Source organism: Rhinoraja longicauda, chromosome 11, assembly GCF_053455715.1.
Source record: "Rhinoraja longicauda isolate Sanriku21f chromosome 11, sRhiLon1.1, whole genome shotgun sequence".
Lineage (NCBI taxonomy): Eukaryota > Metazoa > Chordata > Chondrichthyes > Rajiformes > Arhynchobatidae > Rhinoraja > Rhinoraja longicauda.
In genome coordinates, this window is record NC_135963.1 from 39964602 (window position 1) to 39992183 (window position 27582).

Genomic DNA, 27582 nt, shown 5'->3' on the forward strand with positions numbered 1-27582 from the left:
CAGAAAACAAACTGTGAAATTCTTTGTTCAAATGATGGTATGCTTTCAACTCGACTACGTAATCAAATAAGCATCTAGCAAAATACCATGCAGTTTGCATTGGAGCACCATTTGTGAGAATGTCAAAGTACAGCACGCAAACAGCCCACTGCTGAACATGATGCCAAGATAGCGGGCGGCACCGAGGCTCAGTGGTAGAGTCACTGCCTTCTCGCATCAAAGACCCAGGATTGATCCTGACTACGGGTGCTGTCTGGACAGAGTTTGTACACTCTTCCTGTGACCGCGTGGATTTTCTCCGGGTTCTCCAGTTTCCTCCAGCATTCCAAAGACGTGCAGGTTTGGAGATTAATTGGCCTGTAAATTGCCTTTAGTGTGTAGGATGCAAAACTGGGGTAACACAGAACTAGTGTACGGGTGATCGTTGGTTGGTGTTGACTTGGAGGGCCGAAGGGCCTATTTCCACATTGTATCCCTAAACTAAACTAAATTAAACTAAAGATGGTGGTGGCGACAGGAATATCTACCAGCTAAGGACATAGGGTGATGGAAGTTAACATACCTTGCAGACTGGTGTGAAAAACAGGAAAGTGATTGCAGACTAGGCTGATGATGACCAAGCATCTGAGGTCAGCAAGGATTCACAGTCAGAACCAAGGAAGAGTACACAGTTGTCCCTTGGAGCCAGGAATTGTATCGTGCAATTTCTTTCCGTGCAGTTATGCTTTCATCACAAACACTGAGGGAATTCCTCCGCCATGTCACCCATAGGAGGGGTTTCTGGTAAACATTGGAGGCCAATACCTGCTGCTTGAGAACCTGTGGAGAAGAAGCAATATTGTTGTCTTCTTTTGTGGTGCTTTAAAATGTGTTCGACCAACACCCTATGATAGTGCTACTTTCATGAGCTTCCTGAGTCGGAAGATTCATGACTCTTCAGATTAATATGGTCTGGTCCATTTATGGAGATGACCTCTTCTCCAGGGCTGAATGTTACCACACAGCTGCCTTTGAGATTGGAGCAACACTAATGTGCAATGCCCATTACTCTGCCAAAACCTTTTCTGCCTGTTGCTGTAATTACCTCATTTACCTCTGTCCCTGTCTGCGTATAGATTGGAGTAGAGTTTACAACCGAGAAAGTAAATTGGACCCTCGTATGTTATTCGAGGGTTATACGGATAACATACTGAAGGGTGATGAGTGTGTGTGTTCACGTGACACAATATAATTCATTGAATGGAATCAATTTTCCATGAACCCTCTGTGGGTACCATCTAACTAAAGCAGTTGCCGTGAGTGGTATAGAGGGAACACTATTGGGGAATGCTATGAATGGTGTGTAGGAACTTGCGATCCCGGCTGGCACTGAACTGGAAACGGAGCTGGAAGCCATGTGGGACAAATGGCAGCAAAGACAAGTGGTGTCTGACTCACACCTTAGACAATGTTCCAGAGTCTGAGGACTTATTGAAGCAAACCTCGCAATGCCTTATATGTTGCATGAAAATCCACTGTACTGAGGCTGAAGCTCTTTGGCCCACAATGTCCATGCCGATCATGGTGTCAAATTAAGTTAATCTCTCCTGCCTGCGTGGTCCATTTCCCTCCAATCCCTGCATATCCATGTGCTCATCTAAAAGCCTATTAAATACCACTATTGTATCTGCCTCAATCACCACCCCTGGCAGCGTTCCATGCACTCACCACCCTCTGTGTGTTCCACATATCTCCATTAAACTTTGCTCCTCTCGCCATAAAGCCATGCCTCCTAGTACAGATCCACCACTGATTTTCTGGCAACAGGTGGTCTGGCACCTCCTTTAAACTGGACAAAACTACGAGAGCTCACTTGAAATCCCCCCCCCAGAAGTCCACCTGATTTCTGTGCATTCATTTGATGTCGTGTCATCTTATGTACAATATGTTATGTAGTCTAGCGGAAGGCATACCTTCATTGTCTTTAACACTCCCTGTGAGGCAAATATGCCCACTGTATGTCACCAAATATGCATCGGGGCCCAACGAGTCCATGTCAGACAGACACGTGCCCATCAACTTTACCATTCTCTGCATCACCAGATGGCATCATTGTGTGACCTAACTGCACCAGTCAGGGAAGTATTTGCTCCATTTCTTGCTCTGTGCTCCATTAGATAATTGTACTGGAGGACCAAAGGGTTGAAGAAAGTTACTATTATATTAAACTTCTGGTGAGACCTTATTTAGACTCGTGTTCAGTTCTGGGTCCACACCCAGAATAAATAAGCCATGTGGAAGAACTCAGAACAATGCAGCACAGAGACAGGCCCTTTGAGCCACCATGTCGGCATTGCCATGATCCAATTTAACTAATACCATCTGCCTCAACATGGTGCAAACCCCTCTATTCCTCGTCTTTTCATGTATCTGCCCAAGTGCCTCTTAAGGTTGTTATCATATCTGCTTCTAACACCACCCCTGCCCGCATATTCCAGGAACCTAACACATTCTGAGTAAAAACTTACGTTGCTCATCTCCATTAAACTGTTCCCCTCTCACCTTAAACTCCTCCCGCAAGTATTTGACATTTTCACCCTGGCAAGAGAACTCTGACATCTACCTTATTTATGCCTCTCGTTACTTTATTAATTTCTAACAGGCCGCCCCTCAGTCTCTGGCACTCCAGAGAAAACAATCCAAGTTTGTTCAATCTCAATCTGGATCTTGTGTCCTGGCCAAAGATTCTACATATCAATTGTCCAGTCTTGTCTTATACTTCCCTGAGAGTAGAAGATTATTTGATGACCTTAAGAGCAGGGTTTAAGCTAATCCATGGAGGTGATAGTGTGGCTAGGGAGGAACTATTTCCTCCATTTGAGTTCAGGGAATCCTCCCTAAAGAACTTTGGAAGTGTGGGATCATCTTAAAAGTTCAAAAGCAAGGCTGATCATAATTGTTGGAGAAAGGAATTAGGGGTTATGGAGAAAGGAATTAGAGGTTATGGAGAGGAAGATTGAGTTAGAAGGAATAGAGGTGGGGGAGCGGGGAGGTGGGGGGGGGGGAAGAGAGAGAGAGAGAGCGAGAAAGAGAAAGAGAGAGAAAGAGAGAGAGAGAAAGAGAAAGAGAAAGAGAGAGAGAGAGAGAGAGAGAGAGAGAGAGAGAGAGATAGAGAGAGAGAGAGAGAGAGATAGAGAGAGAGAGAGAGAGAGAGAGAGAGAGAGAGAGAGAGAGAGAGAGAGAGAGAGAGAGAGAGAGAGAGAGAGAGAGAGAGAGAGAGAGAGAGAGCATTCTATTGATTCTGAATTTTCACTGTAATTGTTGCCAGATATTGGCAAATTAAGTATCCTCACTAGCTTTTGTGCAGCTCTTTACTGTTGAGAATTGGTTTGATTTTCAAATCAAATTCAGTGGGAGGAGTACGTATGAATGTTACTGTGTGCAACAGTTGTGTACACAATGTGGCCTTCTGTTTAATGAATAATGATGCCTCTGTATGTCTATGCCTTGTGTGAGCTTTTACCTGAAATTTACATGCACATGTTTGATTGTGGAGCTGCTGAAAGATCCACATAAATGTTTGCACTGCAGAATAAACATGTGATTTTCCAACTGCTAGAGCTAGCTTTAATTCTAACCCACTGGCTGAAAGCCTTCCCTGTAAGCAATATGGGTATGTTTAATGTCTGACAGTCCCAACACAAAACTGTCTTTACTGTAGAAGAAATATATTTTGCACGCTTTCTCTGTAAAACCCTGAAGGACACTTTCCCCAATTGACTATAATGCCTATCCACTAACCCTAACTCAATCCCGTTTTATTGTGAGATTGTGCTGTGCATACTGCTTGTGATCAAGGCTACACTTGCAAAAATATTTAATCAGCTATGAAGTTCTTTAGGATATCCTGGTGCCAATATACAAAGCAAATAATTTCCTCCATAAATTATCCTTCATGCTGCCTTGGAAAAGCAGCCAACATGATCAAAGACGTCCCACCCCGGCCATTCCTTCTTCTCCCCACTCCTGTCAGGCAGAAGATACTGAAGCTTGAAAATGCACACCACCAGACTCAGGAACAGCTTCTTCCTCTCTGTTACAAAGGCTCCTGGACGGTCCTTCCTTTAGCTGTGGTACTATCTGATTCACATCTGCCCCAGTGCGGTCATTGGACTTTGTTTCTGGAACTGGTGCACTACAATGCTGAGACCTATATTCTGACCTCTGATTCTTTCCCTTTACTCTATCTATTGTACTCATGTTTGACTTGATTGTATTTGTATATAGTGTTTACTGATCTGATTGGATCGCATGCAAAACAAAGTTTTACTCTGCATCTCGGGACACGTGACAATAATAAACCTGAACCTAAACCTTCATCTGATCAGTAATGAATGAAGCTGGTGTCGGGAATGAAGTGCGCAGGAGAGGTCCAGCTCCTGAACGAAGGAAATTAAGTAAAGGGGCTTTCAATGTGCACTTTCTCAGAATAGGAGTTTCCTCTACAATGTGTCTCAGCTCACAACTGAATGATATATCTCAGGGTTTCAATTTTATTGATGTATTTTTAAAAATCTCTGTATACAGTATTCTCAAAAAAATCAATGTTTACTTGGTGAATGCATATTAAATATATTATTCCCCCCCCCCCCCCCCTCCTCTGGGAATAAGATGTCTACCCATCCCTTCATTCCAAACTGCTTGCTGCCATTCCTCCAGCTCTCTTTTCCTTTCAGTCATTTCATGCATCAATGGCTCCTTCTATGAAAGCGTGTGCCTCAATCCTTGCTCATCTTCAACCCTTGTTTTCTCCATTGCCAATCTTCCAACTATGTACCTCTCTCTCTATCAATCCATTCATCAATGTAATCTATCTATCTATATAATCAATCTATTATTTCAGTCTATCTGTCTGTATATCTGTCCATCTATATAATCCATCTGTTTAGCTCTCTGTCTATTTGTCTCTATCTCCCTGTCTATTTATATATAGTTATGTAATCTGTCTATCCAATCTAGATTCATTCTATCTATCTATCTATCTATCTATCTATCTATCTATCTATCTATCTATCTATCTATCTATCTATCTATCTATCTATCTATCTATCTATCTATCTATCTATCTATCTATCTATCTATCTATCTATCTATCTATCTATCTATCTATCTATCTATCTATCTATCTATCTATCTATCTATCTATCTATCTATCCTCAGCTCATTCTTTCATTCTAGCGTTTGTCATCCCTACCTACACAACCCTTCCACCCTGGTTAGGTTTGGATATATTGACACAAAGTAATCCAGTGAAAATGGTATCTGAGACATATTAACTGACAGATGGCGGGGCTTGCGGTATAAACAGCTTCACGGATTCCTCCTGTCTTTTCTCTCCAGGGCCCGGTGGAAAGGAGAGGGCAGTGTGCGAAGGCTGTGATAGGGTGATCTTAGACCGGTTTCTGCTGAGGGTGAATGACAGCTTTTGGCACGAGCAGTGTGTGCAATGTGTTGGGTGCAGGGAGCCCCTCACTACCACTTGCTACTACAGAGACAAGAAGCTTTACTGCAAACATGACTACGAAAAGTAAGTGAGAAACAATCTGCTGGTTAAATAAAGGAAAACGTACAAAACCCCCACCCGTTAGCAAGACTAATGTTCCCATGTTTCTGTGTGTCCCATCTCCATGTCCTGTTATCACATCAAGCAAAGTAGGCAGACCAGCTGTTGCTTGGTGCCTCGCCTGCACCACGACTGACAGCAAACTCAAAGGGAGTGACTCCTGTCCCACTGTGTCTCTCTCTCTGGGAGGGAAGTGGGATGACACGCCTAAGAGGGAGTAAATTGTAGGCATCTCGTGTATGCCCCCACTCACTTTCTATGTATTTCATACAGTGTCTTGAAACGTGACAGGCAGTGCACAGAGTCAAACCTGTCCATGTGAAGGAATTACTCCCCTTGTTTAACGTTCTGAACAGCAGCAGCAGCTTCCAGCACCACTCGGTCACTGTTTTATGCTTGTTGTTGTGTTCTCCACTGAGATGTTTGAGATGTTTTGTGTTTATATCAAAAACCCTGATTCGGATAAACCTACTGCGAAAGATTCAGTAAAACTAATGTGCAGTCGATCCATTCGATGGGTTTGTGCAAGCATCAATAATGATGACTTGCGATGTTGTGAACAGAATTGTAGGTGTGAAATATTAATAACGTTTACCAGCATGGTGAAGAGAACCCACAGCAACTGTGAACTCATATCAGTGTTGGTACACTACTTGTTAATAATATCTTGGGCAGAATGGTAGCAATTGCTGATATTGTTCACCGCTGGGATAGTGACTGTAGTAGAGGCAATGGCAGATAAACGCAAAACTGACGGATTTACTCAGTGAAGTCGTGACAACATTGTGATGTGTGAAGTACTGTATACTTTCAAGAGTAAAGCAGGGCATGTGCGTTAATGTGGATGCAGATTATTAATAAGTGGCTAATTTGCTCATAATGCATCAAGTGCTGTAAGAGCAGGGAGACTGAATGTGACACAGTATGGGGTAACAGTAACAAGGGCAGGGATGTTGATCTATCAGTAGTTTGGCCACTCATAGTTTTACGAGCAGTTGTAAAACGGATGATAATCTCAGTAGTTTCTCAGTAGTCCCGTGCTAGTTGTTTATGTCAAATGCTGTAACCACACACATTCGCGTCACTAACAGATATTCCCATGGCATTGCATATTGTAATTCAGGTAATAGTAGGGATTTTCCACGACAACACCTGTATTATTGTGCTGCTAAAGAAGGAGTGCTTAAATTGACCATTAAAAAGCCACAAAGCCTAATTGCTGTGTTTAAGATCAATTCAAGGCTAATTGCTACTGAGGGAAATCTGTGCACTGGCAGCTGTTTGTAAATTCCTGACCTCGATTGAGTGGAAGCATGAAGTGACTCTCATCCTTTCACACTCTCCTCCCATGGATTCACCTCTCACCTGTGACCAGTGGTGCTGTGACAAGTTAAAACTGTGGTGAGTGAGTGCTGAACATATATTGGGTGGTAATAGTCCAGGCCAAAGTGGCCATTCAGCGGCATCCTTTATACCACGCATAACCTTTGAGCTTGATGGTGAAAAGTAAAAGCAAGTGGAATTAAAAAAAAATATATTTTCAAGATCTGAGATTTGCTGGCACATCTGGTATTTACTGTTCAACCCTAATTGCCCTCCGTGTGTTTGTACGGCATCCTTCCTCTCTCTGAGGCCATTTAAAAGACAACCCCATTAATGGGTCTGGAGTCTTACCTGGATGGAATTTCACATGGATAGGAAAGGTTTAGAGGGATGTGAGCCATTTGTGGGCAAATGGGACTAACTTAGATGGGGCATTTTGGTCAGCATGGATGGATTGGGCAGAGGGGCCGACTTCCATGCTGCATGGCTCTATGAGCCACTTATGGAAGGGACTGGATGAGAGGCTGGAATTCTTTCTTTAAGACATTAGTTGGCAGCCAAGTTTTTATACTAGTCTAATAGTTTTGTTTTATACTGGTTTAATAGTTTGTATACTGGTCTAACAGTTTTGTGTTCATCCTTACCAAAGATGGTTTTTTTTTAAATGTCAAGCTGGATGTGGGTCTGAATTTGAGGTCCACAGATGCCTTGGTGGGATTTTAATGTGGATCTTTGGGTTGCTGAGTATCGAAGGCTGTAATCAGGGCTGCTGATTTTGAGTTCTCTTAGCATGGTAGTAACAACAATGATTTCGCCTCTGGTATTCACTTGAAATGCAATTACAGAACCCAGTTCTTTTTGGAATGGAACTGAAAGCTAATCCTCCTCCTCATAAACAATGCTCTAACCAATCTGGTGCCACCGGCTTACATTCCTTGCCACCTCCCCTGGCTACATCCCTTATACGTTCAAAGATTCAACAGGATCAACAGTAAAATGCAAAGTACTGGAGAAACTCAACATGTCAGGCAGCATCTGCAGAGGAAATGGACAGACAATGTTTCAGTTTGGGGCCCTTCAGACTGATTGAAGTCAGGCGGAGAAAGTTGGAAAAGAAAGGTAGAGTGCAGGCCAAAGCCTGGCAAGTGATAGGAAGTGTGGTCTGAGAATTACATAGGACATTTGGCCTGATTAGTCTGTACTCCACACAAGTCTCCTCCCTTTCTATCACATTGGCCTGTCCGTGACTGTTCCCTTATCCTGTCCTTTCTCCACTGTGCGCGTCCCACCCGGCTCATTCTAGAAATAAAACAAGCACTGAAAGGCATTTTAAACTGTGCTCCCATTGTTCAGGTCTTTGACAGGAGCTGTAGGAATATCAGTGCCTGTTCTGGGACACAGGCAGGAATGGAGATGAAAGAAGGAAGTGGATGTGTTTACATCCCACACTACACTACCAGGGTGGCATGGTGGTGCAGCAATCGAGTTACTGCCTTAGAGGGCCAAAGACTCGGGTTGGATCCTGACTACGGATGCTGTCTGTACAGAGTTTGTACATTCTCCCTCTGACTGCGTGGGTTTTCCCAGGGAGCTCTGGTTTCCTCCCACACATCAAAGACGTACAACTTTTTAGGTTAATTTGCTTGGTAAAATTGTAAATTGTCCCCAGTGTGTGTAGGATAGTGTTAGTGGGGGAATTGCTGGTCGGCGCTGACTCGATGGGCTGAAGGGCCTGTTTCCGCACTGTATCTCTAAATTGAACTAAACTACTTGGAATTGCCACACCCCCGGGTAGTGTAGGATACAAGTCGACATCCCACACTACCAAAAACCTCCTTATTCCCAACAGGAGCTGGGAGTGGAAGTTACCTGACTAAGCACCTGACTTCCTGAAGGAAGCTACCTGACTTTGATGGTGACACAGTTTGGCAGTGGTAGAGTTGCTGCCTTGCAGCACCAGAGACCCGGGTTTGATCTTGACAGTGCTGGTTGTATGGAGTTTGTACATTCTCCCTGTGACCACGTGGGTTTTCTCTGGGTGCTCTGGTTTCCTCCCACATTTCAAAGACGTGCAGGTTTGGAGGTTAATTGTTTTTTGCAAAAATTGTCCCCAGTGTGTAGGATATAATTGGTGTAAAGGTGTTGGTGAGTTGAAGGGCCAGTTTCCACACTTTATCTCTAAACTAAGCTAAACTAAGCAGTGGTTTCCTGAAAGCAGGGGCTATGAGTTTAAAGGTTCTGATGAACAATCTCCTCTGATGAAGGGAAGGGTAAGGGAGAGGAAGCACAGTCACTTGGTTGAGGGTGGAACCAGAGTCAACTGTGAGGGGAGCAGGTACTTTGCAGCAGAAGGGAGATTGATAGATTCTCGATTACTACAGGTGTCAGGGGTTATTGGGAGAAGGCAGGGTTGAGAGGGAAAGATAGATCAGCCATTATTGAATGGCGAAGTAGACTTGATGGACTGAATGGCCTAATTCTGCTTCTCTAATGTAACACAATGGGGTTTTCAAAATGTAGGCAAGAGCTTTTTATGCAACCTAACGTACACTGTGCTCAACTGCACAACAGGGGAGGGGGAAGAGATTGCAGGTGAGTAACCTGGTTTGAGAAAGGATTGTTCATGTCATGGAAATGACCCAATATAATAGAACAGAAGCTGGGGACTGAATTTAAGTGAAGATTTGGACTGTGTGGATGGGGCTGGAGGGGCTATGACACCTGGATGTGTAGGAAGGAACTGCAGATGCTGGTTTATACCAAAGAGACCCGTTAAAATATATCCCTTTAGTTTTTATTCCAAATGCCTGGAGATAACGTGAAAAACCACTCACCAATAGTTGTGCTGACAACATTGTCCTCTAGCATTGGTATTGGCATTGGTACTGGTTTATTATTGTCACGTGCTGAGATACAGTGAAAAACCCTGCATGCTATCCAGTCAAATCATACGACACATGAAGACAATCAAGCCAAACACAAATGTAATAAATAGTACAGAGAAAAATATCAGAGTGCAGAACATCCTTTAGCAGCAATGTTATGTTTCAGTTACGGAGAAGGTGCAGATAAAAATAGTGCTCGGGCCACGATGAGGTAGGTTGGGAGATCAGTTTTCCGCTGTTAGCTTATGAGAAGACCATTCAGTAGTCTGATAACCGAGGGGAAGAAGCTTCTGAATTTGCTTTCAAACTTTTGTATCTTCTGCCTGAAGGCAGAGGCACAAAGAGGGAATGAGCAGAATGCGCGGCCTTTGATTATGTTGGCTGTTTTCCAGAGGCAGTATGAAGTATATTCACATTTGTGAGCTTTTTATCTGCAATGTATGGAGATTTACTGACTTGACGTTTCTAAGTGTTTGTATTGCAAAATAAACGTGACTGATTCTTTGAAATGAAATGTCCTTTTAAATCTAAACTGGTGATTTCAAATGTGCCACAGCTGTAGAACTGCGTAGTTTTTTGTAAGTACCCATGTATAAAGAATTAATCAGAGTGCGTGGCTGGAGGTACATCAGCAGGCAGCATTGAGCAGCAATTGAGATCTGGAAGAGACTTTGCGTGGAGTTTGCATGACTATCCCTCATACCTCCCAATGTCTACTGAGGTCACAATGGGTGACCAGGAGAACATACGGCGTGCAAACAGGCCCTTTGGCCCACCGAGTCCTCATCGACCAGCGATCACCCCATACACTAGCACTACCCTCCAAACTAGGGACAATTTTACAAGTTTAAGGAAGCCAATTAACCTACAAACCTGCACGTCTTTGGAGTGTGGGAGGAAACTGGAGCACCCCGGGGAAAACCCACGTGGTCACGGTGAGAATATGCAAACTCTGTACAGGCAACGCCTGTAGTCAGGATCAAACCTAGGCCTCGTGTAAGGCAGCAACTCTGCCACTGTGCTGCCCCATTTATTGCTACTCGAGGGCTTTTATGCCCATTGTCGAAAGCACTCAAAAATCCCAGGCACTCACTCCCTCCAGAACGTTGGGCTTCTTCCATTCCCGGCCATATGGAGATGTGCACCATCTTGTGCCCAGATCCTCAGGTGCACAGACCCCCATGGTCATCTTAATCCACTATTAATATCCTGAATCCACAGTGATCAATGACGAACAGACTGTGTTGTGTTTCTCCTGGTGTTGCTGCAATTACTTTGAATGACTTTAAGTCTGCTGTAAATTACTGAATTCAGTCAATTAGAGTGCTGGGCACACCTGCATTGCTTCAATTGACTGCTGCTCCTAGATTTTATATATCAACTGTAAATAAAGAGAGCAGCCTATTCAATTCAATTAAAAAGAACGATTAAAGGCATTAAGTCAATCATTTGGAAAATGGCTCCATCCTTGGGAAATCTTCCCCTATTAGCCCTGCTCTTGTCCCCAATTGATTAGCATCTTGGGTGCCCTGATTCAGGGGAGAGTTTCTGTTCCAGGGGAGCGTTCCTGTTCAGGTTTCTGATGTTCAAGTTTATTTGACGACTTGGTCTTAACAACCCAGTAAGAAACTAAGTTTGGGCAAAGGGGAACATGGAATTGGTAGGAGGGGCAGAGGATGCAAACTGGGTAGTTTAATTTTGTAAGGCTTTCATGGAGTTAAGTCTAACTGAAAATAATTGACCAATGAGCTCCTCTTTTGCCTGCAAGATAGACTTGTAGGAACATAGGTTTTGTGCTGTCTTTTGTAACAGGGCTGACGATTATATACTTCTGTCTCTTTGCTGCCTGTAATTCTCATAGGATATCGAACGATACAGGCATTGTTCTCAGAATGGTTCTTGGCAGAACCATTGGCCACTACTCAAGACTTCAGGAAGGCTGAAAACTGAATAACAGCAAAAGGACATTCCAGAGAATGGAGACGATGGGCATAAATTAAGGAGTGTTTGGTTGGCAAATAGTGTGGTTCCCAACACGTTGATTGCAAGGGTTGGGAAGGATGAGCAGGTGAGGTACCCCAGGGCTGAATCAATGGGTAAGGTATTGTTTTAACATGGTGCATTAGTAGAGCCATAGTATCATAGTGTCAGAGACGAGGGTTCAGCCCTGATCTCTGGTGCTGTCTGTGTGGATTTTGCATGTTCTGCCTGATGCCATGTGGGTTTCCTCTGGGTGCCCAGTTTTCCCTCCACATTCCTCCAAGTGCTCTGCTTTCCTCCCACATCCCAGAGACGTGCCGGTTAATAGGACATTAACTTGATGTTAACTAGCCTCAGTGTGTGAGTGAGGAGTTGAATTTGGAGGGGAGTTGCTGGGAATGGGGGTGAGAACAAAAAAAAAATGGGGTTTACGTGAAAGGCTTGTTTAATGGACAGAAGGCTGAAGGGCCTGTTTCCATGCTGTGTCTCAGATTTTTCTCTTTGACATTTCACCTTGGCAACTGTTAAGCTGAAGTCGAGACAGCAATGTTGTTTTGTGGGCAATACCTCCTGGTCAGATATACACGAATAAATGGGATTAATGTGTAAAAATACAACAGCCACCTGCAGAAACAGCTCAGCAACTATTAAATGATGATTCTTTAAGCAGAAATTGTCCAATGCAGCAGAGTTATTAGGCGTAGGTTTGCAGTGATGTGTGGTCGGATGTCATATGAAGGACAGGCTGTTGCCCATGCAGCACGTCCCCCCTCTCCATGTCGCTGATCGATCCAAAGGAACAGCAGAGCCGTTACAGTTTGGCACCAGAGCCATCACAGGAGCTGCCAGAACGAGGTTGTAGACAACGACGAACTGCCTTCGGGACTCCGACTCCGGATTTTCTTGAGGTTTACTCCTGGAGCTTTTTCCATGACTGGATATGGCCACAAGGCAGTGGATGTTTTAGATCAGAGTTTTCCCTCTCCTAGATGGACTGCCTTCCCAGGCTGACGAGCCTCATCTGCCCGAGACTCGTGGGGGCGGGAAGCGTCTACCTTCCCGTGCAGGTCTATGACACCTGCCCACTGCCCATAATGCAGCAGAGGTGTGTGCATAATTATGTACATGAAATTTTCCTAAAAACAAACAAACGTTCAGGCCTTTTGAGATCTTTGGGTGAAAGTTTGTGTTGATCCTGCCACAAGGAACAGAACAAGCTGCATGATTCTCTCTTGACTGGAGCCTCTTTCAGGCACTTTACGACATTAAAAAATAAATAAAGTGCTGGAGTAACTCAGTGGGTCATGCTACATCACTGGAGAACATGGAGAGGTGACCTTTCAGGTCTGGACCCTCCAGCCTTTACTAATGGTGCATAAAGGATGGAGTACTGTTACAACAGTACCTGTTCATGTGACAACATTCAGATGGTCAGCATTTGGGCTTTTGGTGGTCAATGGCAAACCGCTTCCCACGTTTACAGTGTGGGTGTAAAAGCAGTGTGGAGAACACAGAATCCCGCCACGAATCTGCTGTGCAGGCCATTTTCTGCTGTTTGCAGCTTGTGTGGAGAATAGAGTGGACAATTTGTTTGCATAAGTCAAGCAGCTTGTGTGTGGTAGTTATAATGATGTTATCAGCTTGAGTGTGAGAATTTATAGATGTTCCCTTAAGACCAATAAACTCTACATTAATGCTGCAATTAAGCAACCAGTTGGAATGAGCCAGGAGAAGTCGGTCAGTCTGTAACATGGAAGTTATGAACAAGGAGTGAGCGGCAGTGAACAGAGTGCAGTTTAAAATCTGATTATCGTCATGCTTCCGTTGCTATTTAATGTTGAATTATTAGAAACATTTTCACAATTCACAGTGTTGGAACCACCTCACCAGAGAAGTTTAAAAAAAAGTTTAAAGGGCATTATGCCATGCACAGTGATTTAAAAGGGAAACCGGTGGAGAAATGTTGCAAAGGTTAAAGCAATGGGTTAAATAGATTTTGTTTCAATTAACTGGTCAAAAAAATACGAGGTGCGAAGAGGAACAGGAACCTTTACTGTGTGTTATTGGGTAAGAAGCACTAATTATTTAATGCAATTTCAGCCTTTAAGCAGAAGCCCGTGTGGTTCTGGGTATGATCATGCTGCCATTGAAAGACAGCACAACTCTAACACATAGGCACAATTGTTTTTATGAGTTCAACAAATAGGAGAAACCCATTCATCAACGCACAATTAAGTGTTTATGGTAAAACCTCTGGACGTGATCTAAATGAGTCCTGATGCAGGGTCTTGACCCAAACGTTGGCCATCGTTCTGCCTCCACAGATGCTGCTTGACCGGCTGAGTTCATCCAGATGTTTATTTTTGCTATCTGAACAAGGAGCATTGGAGATTATTGCGCTCTTGGAAAAGTGTCATGGAAACTGTGCTATTGGGGTATTAGACTGTAGTGCCGCCGTCTTATAGTTCCAGCACCTGGGTTTGATCCTGACTTCGAATGGTGTCTGTGTGATGCATGCACGTTTTCACTGCAACCACATGGGTTTTCTCTGGGTTCTCCGTTTTCCTCCCACAGGTCAAAAATGTGCAAGTTGGTAGTTAGTTAGTTTGTTTAGCTTATTGTCGCGTGTACTGAGGTACAGTGAAAAGGTTTTGTTCCGTACTAACCAGTCAGCAGAAAGACTACACATGATTATAATCATCATCCACAGTGTACAGATACATGCTAAAGGGAGCATGGTTAAAGTAGGAAAAGCTGCTGTTGGAGTAGAGGTTTAAGAGAGTGGAGTGATTGTAATACGTGATTGCAGATCCACTTCTGGGACCAGCACGGTGCGAGTCATCTGGCTTGGGTGCCATCTTAGATAAGATTATCTAATTAGGTTAATTTATTTCTGTAAATTGCCCCCTTGTGTGTAGATGAATGATGGAATATGGATAGCAGTTGATGGGAATGTGGGGAAAATAAAGTGGAGACCAAAGGGACTGGAATCTTGAGCAAAACACAAAGTGCTGGAGGAACTCAGTGAGTCAGGCAGCATCTAGAGCATTCCTTCTCTCCCGAGATGCTGCCTGACCTGCTGAGTTACTCCAGCTTTTTGTGAATAAATCGATTTGTACCAGCATCTGCAGTTATTTTCTTATAGCATCTAGAGCACATGGACAAATGATGTTTCTGGGCAGGACCCTTCTTCAGAATAAAATGGGATGGGGCAACATTAGTGTAAAAATGGGCAGCTGATGGCCAGTGTGGACCTGGTGGGCCAAAATACCTATTTCCCTGCTGTATCTTTCAATTATTCTGTGACTCTATCTTCAGCAGCAAACTGAGCCTCAGTACGTTGTTTCTGACAATGCAGCTCTCCTTCACTGCTGCACCAGTTGCGGTTTTGGTCTTCAACTAACTGGCTCAACAATAAGTCTGTCACCAACTGAGCCAGGAGACTATAATGTGTGTATAGGATCTACATCCATAGTTGGGTTCACCACATGTGAACTGGAAGATGAGCAAGTTGGTTGGGTAATGCACCCATCTACTGGAATATCATTTCTACTGAATATAAAATGGAACATGAATGAATGGGGCAACTTATAGATCAGATGGTTCAATAGTAATTCTTTAAAAATCAAAATAAACTTTACTCGGAATAAAAAATCTATACAAGGCAAGATCTGTGCAAAACAAAAACCTGTGCAAAAATTCTTCTGACATGCTCAGTGACAAAACATACATTAATTAGCAGCGCATTTGGTAGTGTTCCCAGAAATATTATTACACCCGGCACCCTTGTCACTCGTGTGCTCCCCTGGGCTGATATCCCCGCCCTCGTTTGAGGGGGTCTCCACTACATCCTGCCGCCCAATGTGCAACAGCAGAAGCACACTAGGCAGTGGAGCCTTGACGTTGGCTGCACCAAAAAGAAGACTGGTGATTTGTGGATCTGTTGTTGCTCACAGCCTCTAATCTGGGTCACTATAGGAATGATGACAAGCAAATATTAGCTGAGCAAAGCATTTTGTCAACTGGTCTATTCCCAGGCTGTTGGCAATTAATATAGATTGAGACACACAATCAATACTCCACACATGAAGACAGCATCAGGACACTGTTTGTACGGGAATATTGAGGATGCCTGCACTTTGGAGGGTGACCTCTTCATATGGGGCCAGATGATGCAGATTTTAAACAACGTTGGTGTCATTCAAAAACAGGTCATGGCATCATGGAGTCATGCAGCGTGGAAACAGGCCCTTCGGCCCAACTTGCCAACATCGACCAACATGTTCCATCTACCCTACCTGCCTGCATTTGGCCCATATCTTTCTAAACATGTCCTATCCATGTTCCTGTCTAAATATTTCTTAAAAGTTGCAATAGTACCTGCCTCAACTACCCCTCTGGCAGCTTGTTCCATACACCCACCACCCTTTGTGTGAAAAAGTTACTCCTCGGGCTCCTATTAAATCTTCCTTTCCTCACCTTAAACCTATGTCCTCTGGTTCTCAATTCCCCTACTCTGGGCCCCTACTCTGTGCATCTACCCGATCTATTCTAGTATTTAAACCATTTTGTGTAACTAAGCTGACATCTGTCAGGATATTCATTCAGAAAATGCTGGAGTAACTCAGCAGGTCAGGCAGCATCTCAGGAGAGAAGGAATGGAATGAGAAGTAAAGAAGGAATCTGTTAGGATATTATTGTCGATGCAGATGAGTTATAGTAACAACATTGAAATCCCATTTTCCATTTACTCAGCACATGTTCATTGAGCTAAGTCAAACTAAGCTAAAAAAATCTATGTCAAACTATTGGAGACACAAGGAACTGGAAATGTTGGTTCACAAAATAAGAAATAAAGTACTAGAGTAACACAGCAGGTCAGGCAGCATTTCTGGAGGCCATGGATCGGTGATGTTACGGGTCAGGATCCTGTTTCCCGAGCCGAAACGTCACCTTTTCCTGTTTTCCCGGGATGCTGCCAGATCTGCTGGCTACTCCAGTCACTCTAGCATTTTTTAAAGTAAAACTACTGCTTTTTCAGAAAGTTGTTATAATGACACTGTAAGCATAAGGTTAAAAAGCTGGTGATGAATGGTGCGGGTTTGAATATTGAGATCAGACTGGAAGATGTGGTGCTGTAAAAGCCTGAAGGCCACTGTCCCGACATATGTGGGGAAAAAACCACAGCCCTGAGGGTGGTGTAGAAAGGAACTGCAGATGCTGGTTTATACTGAATATATAGATACAAAATGCTGGAGTAACTCAAATGGCCAGGCAACATCTCTGAAGAAAAAGGATGGGTGACATTTCGGGTCGGGATCTGGCTGAAGAAGTCTGAACTTTATGTCTATCTTCGCCCTTGAGGGTGGCGTCTGTTTCTGAATATTTCACTCTGTTTATATACCAGCACAACTTTACTTGAAAATGGTACACTGGTTGATAGTTTTTTACTTGTGAAACCTTACAATGAGCACAGAGAGTGATGACCAGTGTGTTACATAAATGACGTCTCGTGCACTCAGGCCAGTTACTGTACACAGCAAGGCATTGAAGCAGTCTTGGACCAGAATGCAAAGTCTATTGATGATTGATTGAAAGATACAGCACGGAAAAAGGCCTTCCAGCCCACCGACCCCTTGCCTGCGATCGATTCCCCCGTTCACACTAGTTCTATATGATCCCACTTTCACATCCACACCCTGCACGCTAGCGGCAATCTATAGTGGGCAACTAATCTACAAACTGCATGTCTTTGGGATGATTAAGGAAACTGGAGCACTGGGGGGAACATGCGAACTCCACACAGAGAGTGCCTGAGATCAGGATGGAGCCTGGGTCTCTGGCGATGTGAGGCATCACCTCTGCCAGCGATTCCACTGTGGTGACAAATGATGTTCAACTTTCCATTGACAGTTTGACATTATAGACAATAGGTGCAGGAGTAGGCCATTCGGCCCTTCGAGCCAGCACCGCCATTCAATGTGATCATGGCTGATCATTCTCAATCAGTACCCCGTTCCTGCTTTCTCCCCATACCCCCTGACTCCGCTATCCTTAAGAGCTCTATCTAGCTCTCTCTTGAATGTATTCAGAGAATTGGCCTCCACTGCCCTCTGAGGCAGAGAATTCCACAGATTCACAACTCTCTGACTAAAAAAGTTTTTCCTCATCTCTGTTCTAAATGGCCTACCCCTTATTCTTAAACTCTGGCCCCTGTTTCTGGACTCCCCCAACATTGGGAACATGTTTCCTGCCTCTAACATGTCCAACCCCTTAATAATCTTATACGTTTCGATAAGATCCCCTCTCATCCTAAATTCCAGTGTATACAAACCTAGTCGCTCCAGTCTTTCAACATATGACAGTCCCGCCATTCCGGGAATTAACCTAGTAAACCTACGCTGCATGCCCTCAATAGCAAGAATATCCTTCCTCAAATTTGGAGACCAAAACTGCACACAGTACTCCAGGTGCGGCCTCACTAGGGCCCTGTACAACTGCAGAAGGACCTCTTTGCTCCTATACTCAACTCCTCTTGTTATGAAGGCCAACATTCCATTGGCTTTCTTCACTGCCTGCTGTGCCTGCATGCTTCCTTTCAGTGACTGATGCACTAAGACACCCAGATCACGTTGTACGTCCCCTTTTCCTAACTTGACACCATTCAAATAATAATCTGCCTTCCTATTCTTACCACCAAAGTGGATAACCTCACACTTATCCACATTAAACTGCATTTGCCATGCATCCGCCCACTCGCACAACCTGTCCAAGTCACCCTGCAACCTCATAGCATCTTCCTCACAGTTCATACTACCACCTAGCTTTGTATCATCGGCAAATTTGCTAATGGTACTTTTAATCCCTTCATCCAAGTCATTGATGTATATTGTAAATAGCTGCGGTCCCAACACCGAGCCTTGCGGTACCCCACTAGTCACTGCCTGCCATTCTGAAAGGGACCCACTTATCCCCACTCTTTGCTTTCTGTCTGTCAACCAACTTTCTATCCATGTCAGTACCCTACCTCCAATACCATGTGCTCTAATTTTGCCCACCAATCTCCTATGTGGGACCTTAATGTCGACAGGGTATCAGGTATAGATACACCTGTCGACATCCACAATATATATTCCCTGATTATAATAATGATCAAGAGCCAACTGCCCTCAATAAAGAGTGAGGGAGGGAGAGAAGGACGGAATAAAGGGAATGACATTCATGCTGGGAATGAGAGAATGGAAATAGTGACCAGGAAGGAGAGCAAAACCTCACTCACGATGAGAACCAAAATAGAAGGTCATCTTCAATACAAAGTCATCACAAGTCGACAGGAGCCCTGTGCGGTTACCAAATCTATTGAAAAGCATTTTGTTGCAATGCGCGCATTGTTTTCAATTGTACTGCATGTGAACTCGAGGAACTTCACGGTGGTATCGATAACCAGGGCCCTACACAGAGCGGTGTTTCAAAACACCGCACGCAGCCCCTTCATCCCACCCCTCCCCACCCCCGCCACTCTTTGCAGGTCAGTGTAACAGGTGATACAGGACCCGCTTTCACCAGACAATGCACTTGGCACACAAGAACCGAGCCATGCCGAGTAGGAGCATTAAAAAGTAACGAGTGCCGATGTCATTGGAGCCGCGCAGGTTTGTTTAAGTGGGCCGTATTATCTTTCAGAGGTCTGTGGCGTGTAGCTGAGCTTCAGTGAGCAAGTCAAGCTTCACGTTTCACTCTCCACAATGGGCCCATTGTCCCTCTTCAAACAACACAGCACAGATCCAACTGGGGATCAGTAAACAAGCAAATATTGTTCTGTTGGAAACCAATTTGTCAAAAACTTTTTTTTGGTGGGGGGGTGGGGTGGGGTTAAGAATGCTGTCTTCTGGTTTTTGGGGGAAGGGTGAGCGATTTGGGGCAATGCACGATGAGTTGGAGGTGGGGTGGGGAAGAGGTCGGGCACCCTGATCTGACTACATTTGTAATGTTTCTTTGACCACAGTGCGTTGAAGAATGGAGGAAGAAATTAGGTATCAAAGAATTAGTCTGAAATGCACCTGACACTGGCATCTTGGCTTGTATCCAGGCCTGACATTTGATCCAGTGAGGAAGAGGGTCTTTGAGCACAAAGCAACCTGCCCCTAACCCTCATCAGGTTTAACAAATGATACATTTAAAGTGCTTTAAAAAAAAAAAAAGTTTCTAGGAATTAAAAAGGGTAATCCGCAATTCAATCCACTTTTACTGAAGATTCTGGGAGCAGGCATGTGTAGGAATCTCCTTCCTCCGGGTTTAATTGGAGCAGGATGTACAGATACATTGTGCTTGTTCAGTCAGTGGAAAGAGTGAAAAGTCCACTTCTCCCAATAGAGGGTGCGGCAGCACACCTTGCAGACTTTCCCGGCCACTCCGGGACATGAAAACAGATATATACGCATTTCCTTACCACATAGAAGGAGGCCATTTAGCCCATCAAGTCTATGCTGGCTCTAAAAGCTTTTCAATCTCTAATTTCCCTATATCCTACTTTAACTGCATTTCAATCAATTGTCTCCAGATTCTACCCTTCACCTACACACGAGGGGCATCTTGTAGCAGTCAAGAGAAAGGTGGAGGCACTGTTGAGGCAGCTGATAGAGGTACTGCCTCACAGCTCCAGTGACCAGAGTTCGATCCTGACTTCCGGCCGATGGTTCATTATTGTCACGTACACCGACATACAGTGAAGAACATTGTTTTGCATGTTATCCAGGCTCAATCATACTCAACAGCAGGACATGAGGTAGTGGAAAAAGAGAAAACTGAGTGCAGAGTCTGAAGAAGGGTCTTGACCTGAAATGCCAACCACCACGGCGATGACAGTCTCAGTCCAAATGCAATCAGAATTGGAAAACTGAAAGGTCATTCACTTTGTGACTATAGCTTCCAATCTGCCATCAGCAACTGTAAACAGGTTCCTGGCAACTCCAAGTGTTTTTAGAGACGGGAAAAGGTGTTGGTCCTTTGCATTAGTTTATTTTTAAGTGTTCCTAAAAATTATTCTGATCAGAGCAATGAATCTTCATTCTGGCCATCACCGTTGTGTTTGGATTATTGGATGTTAAAGTACGGATAGAACCGCCTTCAATGTTGACCAACTGAAAGCAGTCCTGCTGGGAGACATGGGGCTTTCCATTAAAGTATGTGGCAAATATCTGGTGGATTTTTAATACAGGAGTCAGCAAATTTCCTTTACACTCATCGTGTTCCATTTGAGAGTCCATTATATGGGAACCTCTTTCTCCTGATCGGCATGCTCTAAGACAAGAGATACAGATGTTTGAAAACTCACACCTCCAGATTCAGGGACAGTTTATTCCCAGCTCTTATCTGGCTACTAAACCATCCTATCAACAATTAAAGACCAGTCCTGAGCTACTGTCTACCTCACTGGAGACCCTTGGACTATCTTTAATCGGACTTTACTGGACTTAGTGTTACACTGAACATTATTCCCTTCTTCATGTATCTGTGGATGTCTGGACTGCAATTTTGTATAGTCTTTCTACTGACTGGTTAGCACGCAACAAAAAGCTTTTCACTCTATCTCGCTACACGTGACAATAAACTAAACTAAACCAATTGGGCACCATTAACACCACTGTCCGAATCCAAATGGATTATTAAATTACCTCCCTATTCCCAACTGGGTGATCTCTGAACCATTCCTTAAAAGGCCATTCCATCTTTGGACATTTTGATTATGAGTGGATGACATCCTTGAAAGGAAATAAAAATGCTGACTTTCTTTTCAAAACCACTGCCGTCTCAGTTATGGCACCTTTCTGTGTTTTGATTCCTTTTTCATCCACTGATGCCTCTGGAGCACCTTAGAGATTTGCAACCCCCCCACCTTCCATTTTATGTCTACCTGCTCAACCCCTCCATTCTCTACCCCCCCCCCAAACTCTGCCCACTTCCCCACATGGATAAAATAAACCTACTGTAATGTGGAGAGTGCTGTCTGCTTATTTTATGTCTACTTGCTCAACCCCTCCCTTCCCCACAAGGACAAAGTAAACATAACATGGAAAGCCCTGTCTGCTCCCCATCCCTGCAAGGATCGGCAGGTTGGCGAAACATGCCTGAAAACAATGATTCTCACTTATTACCTTCTCCGACTCTTTTACTGGGCACTCAGCGGCCTACAAATGGGGTCTTAGGAGGTCAAAGGCAATGCCTCAACTTTCATAGTTGAAGCATGGAAATCCATCGCCGTAGAAACAGGTAGTAACTGTAACAAAAGAGATCTGCTGCATGGCACTGGCTTTGATTGAAAGGCTCCTTTGTGTTAGTTCATTTTGAGTGGGTTCAGGAAGATTAAGATAAAACCCACTATATTTCGCTTGGAAGCTGTTTTGCTGCCAACCCCTTTCATAATCGTCTGTGTTTTAAAGATGAAAGCTGAACAAGAAAAGGACCAGCTTCTCTGCTGGGCTGCGCTTTTGGGAGCAATATGTGTATGTTATTGGCTGGTTGTTGCGGGCTGTTATTACAGAATGATAATCAGTTTTCCTTTTTATAGACCCTAGTAACAATTCCGACATCCCCACGTTACATTTAGCTGGCAACAGACAGAATGCGCGTTCTGTGAGTTACTTTTAATTTCCCATGTTGCGTTGGGTCGTGTGACAGAGGCGGTGTAAATGAGACCATCAATATCTCACCAGACGCATTCTGACTGAGCCAGGGTCTCTCAACAATCAACAGTGGGGGTCGTGGTGGGGGGAGATCTGGCGTATCAGCGGACTAGAGTGGGTGGCCGTGTACATTGGGCTGCCCAGGTTGACTTATTACAACGCTGATGGGGAGTCGTTTAGCCCACTGGGTCCATGCCAGCCATCCGCACAGCATTCCCAATGGCCCCATTCCCTGTTTTATGTTTCCCAGTAACCTTGTCGCATATTCTCTCTCATACATGCCCACCAGCTTCCCTTTGACTGTTTTTTAATTTAGTTTAGTTCAGCCCACCAGCAATCCCCGTATGTTAACACCATCCTACACACTAGGGACAATTTACAATTTTTACCGAGCTGGTAAAAGCTTGTCGCTTCACCTGTGAAGACGCTTCCACCCATCCAATGTGCAAAGGGAAAGTATAGATTTAATGGCAAGACCCTTAACAGCACGAAGGTACAGAGGGATCTCGGGATTCAATAGATCCATGAAAGTGGCACCACGTAGATAGAATGGTAAAGAAGGCATGCTTGCCTTTATTGGGCGGGGCATTGTGTATAAGAGTTAGGAAGACATTTGGCAGCTTTATAGGACTTTGATTAGACCATAGTTGGAGTATTATGAGCAGTTCTGGGTGCGCCAGTACAGGAAGGATGTGTGGGCTTTGGAGAGGTTGAAGAAAAGGTTGTTAGCTGTAACGGGAGGCTGGACAAACTTGGACTTGCCTCTGGAATGTTGGAGGTTGAGGAGAGACCTGATAGAAGTGTAGAAAATTGTACGAGGGACAGATAGGGTGGACAGTCAGAATCTTTCTCCCAGGAAGGAGATGTCAAAGACTAGAAGGCATACTTTTATGGTGAAAGGGGCAAAGTTTAAAGGGGATGTGCAAGGCAAGTTTTTTTTGCGGAGAATGGTGGGTACCAGGAACGCGCTGCCAGGGGTGGTGGTGGAGGCTGATCTGACTGTTATTGAATAGGCTATTAGATAGGTGCATGGTGTGCAGGGAATGAAGGGATATGGATCACACGCAGGCAGAGGATATACAATACAATACAATATATCTTTATTGTCATTGTACAGGGGTACAACGAGATTGGGAATGCGCCTCCCATACGATGCAATAAATTAATTATCTAATCAGTATAAATTTATACAACCCAGTGAAACAAATTAGAAACAGTTTAAAACAGTGTAAAGTTCAAGTAGGTCTGTGCCGGTTCACTGTGCGATGTGACCATCCGGCTCAGCAGGACTGGTTCATAGCAGCTATGGCCCTGGGGATGAAGCTGTTCCTGAGTCTGGAGGTGCGGGCGTAGAAGGCCTTGTAGCGTCTGCCCGATGGTAGAAGTTCGAACAGACTGTTGCAGGGGTGTGAGGAGTCTTTGTGAATGCTGGTGGCTTTTCTGAGGCATCGTGTGTTGTAGATGTCCTCCAAGGCTGGTAGCTGTGTTCCGTAGCATCGTGTTTGGCATCAACATTGAGGACCGAAGGGCTGTTCACGCGTTGTAATGTTCTATGTTCCATGTTCTAAAATAAGGTAGTGATTACTGACCCAGTCCTGGAGCAGTGTTGTTGGAGGGGAAAACTGTACTCTGTGAATAGAACACCAGGATATTTATGTAAGGGTGGCACGGTGGTGCCGCAGTAGAGTTGCTGCCTTACACTCCCAGGTTCAATCCTGACGATGGGTGCTGCCTGCATGGAGCTGTGTGGGTTTGCTCCGGTTTGCTCCCAATTTCCAAAGATGAGCAGATTTGTAGGTTAATTGGCTTCTGTAAATTGACCCTAGTGTGTAGGATGTGAAACTGGGTGATTGTTGGTCGGGGCAGACTCAGTAGCTGAAGGGCCATGCTATATCTGTAAACTAAACTAAACTAAAGCCTCTGTAGTAAGAAGGAACTTTTACAGATTTGTACACAGGCATCGATGGGCTCAAAACTGATAATCATATCAATCAATAGCCAAGCCAATCTTGGGTAAATCCAGGACAGTGCCCCATGGTGCTGAAAGGTCAGGTGGACGAAGAAGGAAACAAATATCAGCTATTGCTGAAGGCGGCTCAGTGTGACTGGGCGATGCTCATTGTGATGCTACCAAACGTCATGCAAGACCATAAGCATCCAACTCCCTGGAGATGAACTGGTACGCATAGCGGAGCAGGAGATGTGGAGCAGTACTCCAAAGACGTACAGGTATGTAGGTTAATTGACTGGGTAGATGTAAAAATTGTCCCTAGTGGGTGTAGGATAGTGTTAATGTGCGGGGATCGCTGGGCGGCGCGGACTTGGTGGGCCGAAAAGGCCTGTTTCCGCGCTGTATATATATGATATGATATGATGATACATCTCCTGGGTCTGAGCACTGAGCTGGCAGCCACAACGGTCTTGCCCAAAGTGGATCTGATGGTTACCCACACCCAGCTCATTGATGGTGAAGAGACTCGGCGCCATGTGTTTGTTAACACCCACACAGGTTGGTACTTGTGTACCAAGCTATTGTCTGGGGTTACAACACCACCCAACATACTCCGAGCAGCAATGGATGAGATGCTGTGATGGATCTGTCGTTGCCAGCAGTCAGGATAACATTCCCATGGGAGCAACCATTGAGAATGAAAACCTTCGGATATTGGAGGGAGTGTTGGGAAATTTACCAGCTTTAGCCAATGTGCTTTGTGCAGAAGGAGATGATTTGGTCACGTTTGGGAATGGATAAACCAGGCCGCAGCTAGTTAATGATTCAACGATCCCTGATTTCAATGAAGTTTGAGATTAGTTTATTGTCACGTGTACCGAGGTGCAGGGAAAAGCTTTTGTGTGTCAGCGGAAAGACAAGACATGATTACAGTTGAGCCATCCACAGTGTGCAGATACATGATAAAGGGAATAGCGTTTTGTGCAAAATAAAGTCCAGTAAAATCCGACCAAAGATAGACCGAGGGTCTTGAGTCCATGGCTCCTATACCGGTAACACCAGTAATGTGGGAAATCCACAGAGAGGGCAGTGACTCATCATTCAGTTAAATTTGCGAAACGTATGAATATGTCAGTTCAGGCTAGGACTTAAAAGGGGAAGCTGCCTGGTTGTAAATAGCGATTGCTCCTTTCAGGGTGCTGCTCATGTGACTGCTGTCTGGGCTGCAGCAATATGTGTGCAATGCTCCGGAGGCTGTCTATAAAAAACAGATTAGACTCCTCTTTAGAGACACAGTGCAATCAGGCCAGTGCGAATATGCTGGGTAGTTGGGGCTACACCCTTAGTTTAAGAGCAATTATTGGGTGGCAAAGTAGCGCAGTGGTAGAGTTGCTGACTTACAGCGCCAGAGACTCGGGTTCGATCCCGACTCCATGTTCTGTCTGTACAGAGTTTGCACGTTCTCCCTGTGACCCCATGGATTCTCTCTGGATGCTCTGATTTCTTCCCACACTCCAAGTCATACAGGTTTGTACGTTAATTGGCTTCGGTCAAAAATGTAAATTGTCCCTAGTATGCAGGAAAGTATTAAGTGTATGGGAATCGCTGGACGGCGTGGACTCTGGGCTGAAGGCCCTGTTTCTGTGCTGTATCTCTAAACTGAACTGCAAAAGGTAGTGTAAAGGGAAAACTAACCAGTGTGCGGAATGTGGTGCTGCAACATTACAGTGCTACATTTCCAGAGAAAATGCAGATAAAATAAGTGCAAGGACAGCAATAAATAGGCTGGGTAATTGGGGCTACACCCTTAGTTTATGAGTGATCTGTTTAGTAGTCTGATGACAGCAGGGAAGAAGCTGGTGGTATGCACTTCCAAGCTTTTGCATCTTCTGGCCTTGCAGGATAGGGGAGGAGGGGATGACCAGGGTGTGAGTGGTCCTTGATTACGGTGGCTGCTTCCCTGAGGCAGCATGAGGTGTAGATGGAGTCAATGCGGGGGAGGTTGGTTTAGACTGGGCTGCAGCCACAACTCTCTGCATTTCTAGGAAGCGTAGTTGTGGTTCTGGGCAGTTGCCAAGCCAAGTTGTGATGCATCCTGATAGGAGGAAGTTGGGTGGCGTAGAGGTAGAGTTGCTGCCTTACAGCACCAGAAACTAGGGTTTAATCCTGGCTACGGGTGCTGTTCTGTATGGAGTTTGCACGTTCTCCCTGTGACCCTGAGGTTGTTCTCCGGGTATTCTGGTTTCCGCCCACATTCCAAAGGCTTGCAGGTTTGTAAGTTAATTGGCTTCTGTAAATTTTGTCCCTCGTGCGTAGGATAGAATTAGTGTACGGATGATCGCTGGTCAGTGTGGACTCAGTGGGCCGAAGGGCCTGTATCCACACTGTATCTCGAAACGAAACTATATAGTATCAGGTTAAAAGCCAAGCTGATCTTCAAGAACGTCTTCTCTCAAAATGTCATAATTTTGTTTCATCACATCTGAAAGAATTTAGCACAGTACAGCAAATGAACAGGCCCTTCGGCCCACCAGGTCTGTGCCGAACATGATGCCAAGTCCATCACTTATCTACCTGAACCTAATCCATATCACTCCATTCCCTGCAGATCCATATGCATATCAAATAGTCTTTTAAGTGCCACTAAGGTATCTGCCTCAATCACCATCCCTGGGAGCATGTTCCATGCACTCACCACCCTGTGTGTGTGTGTGGAAAAAAAAACTTGCCCCACACATCTCCGTTGAACTTTGCCCCTTTCACCGTAAAGCTGTGACTCCTGGTACCGATCCACCACCGATTTTCTGGCAACTGGTAGCCCGGCACCTCCTTTAAACCAGACAAAATTCACTTCAAATCCCCCCAGAACTCCCCCTGTAAATGTGGCACCTAGGCTGGGTGAGTTGGCTGATCTCGACCTCATTGGGACTTCTGCGCTGATCGGCGGGTTGATCTGTGATCTCCTGAAGTACCTTCCAACTAGGTCTTCTGCTGGAATGTGGCAAATACACCTGTACAATATGCTGACATCACTACCTTGTTGCCATAACGTAGCCACTTTCAAACTTTGTGGAATGCTTGCAAGGCACTGAAAGTCTCCCTCCCAAACAGCTAGATTGTTTACCCTGGGGGCAGGTTGTCCATACCTAGGGTAATAAG

The 27582-nt window shown here is 44.7% G+C and overlaps 1 protein-coding gene across 1 annotated transcript in view; it reads left to right on the forward strand.

The window, feature by feature from the left end:
- The window catches only part of LOC144598118 (LIM homeobox transcription factor 1-alpha-like), a 218908-nt gene that overhangs the window by 14151 nt on the left and 177175 nt on the right, over positions 1-27582 (forward strand). The window contains exon 3 of the mRNA XM_078408007.1: positions 5380-5566. Within this exon, the coding sequence (XP_078264133.1) occupies positions 5380-5566 (187 nt within the window). The remainder of the gene's footprint in view (positions 1-5379; positions 5567-27582) is intronic.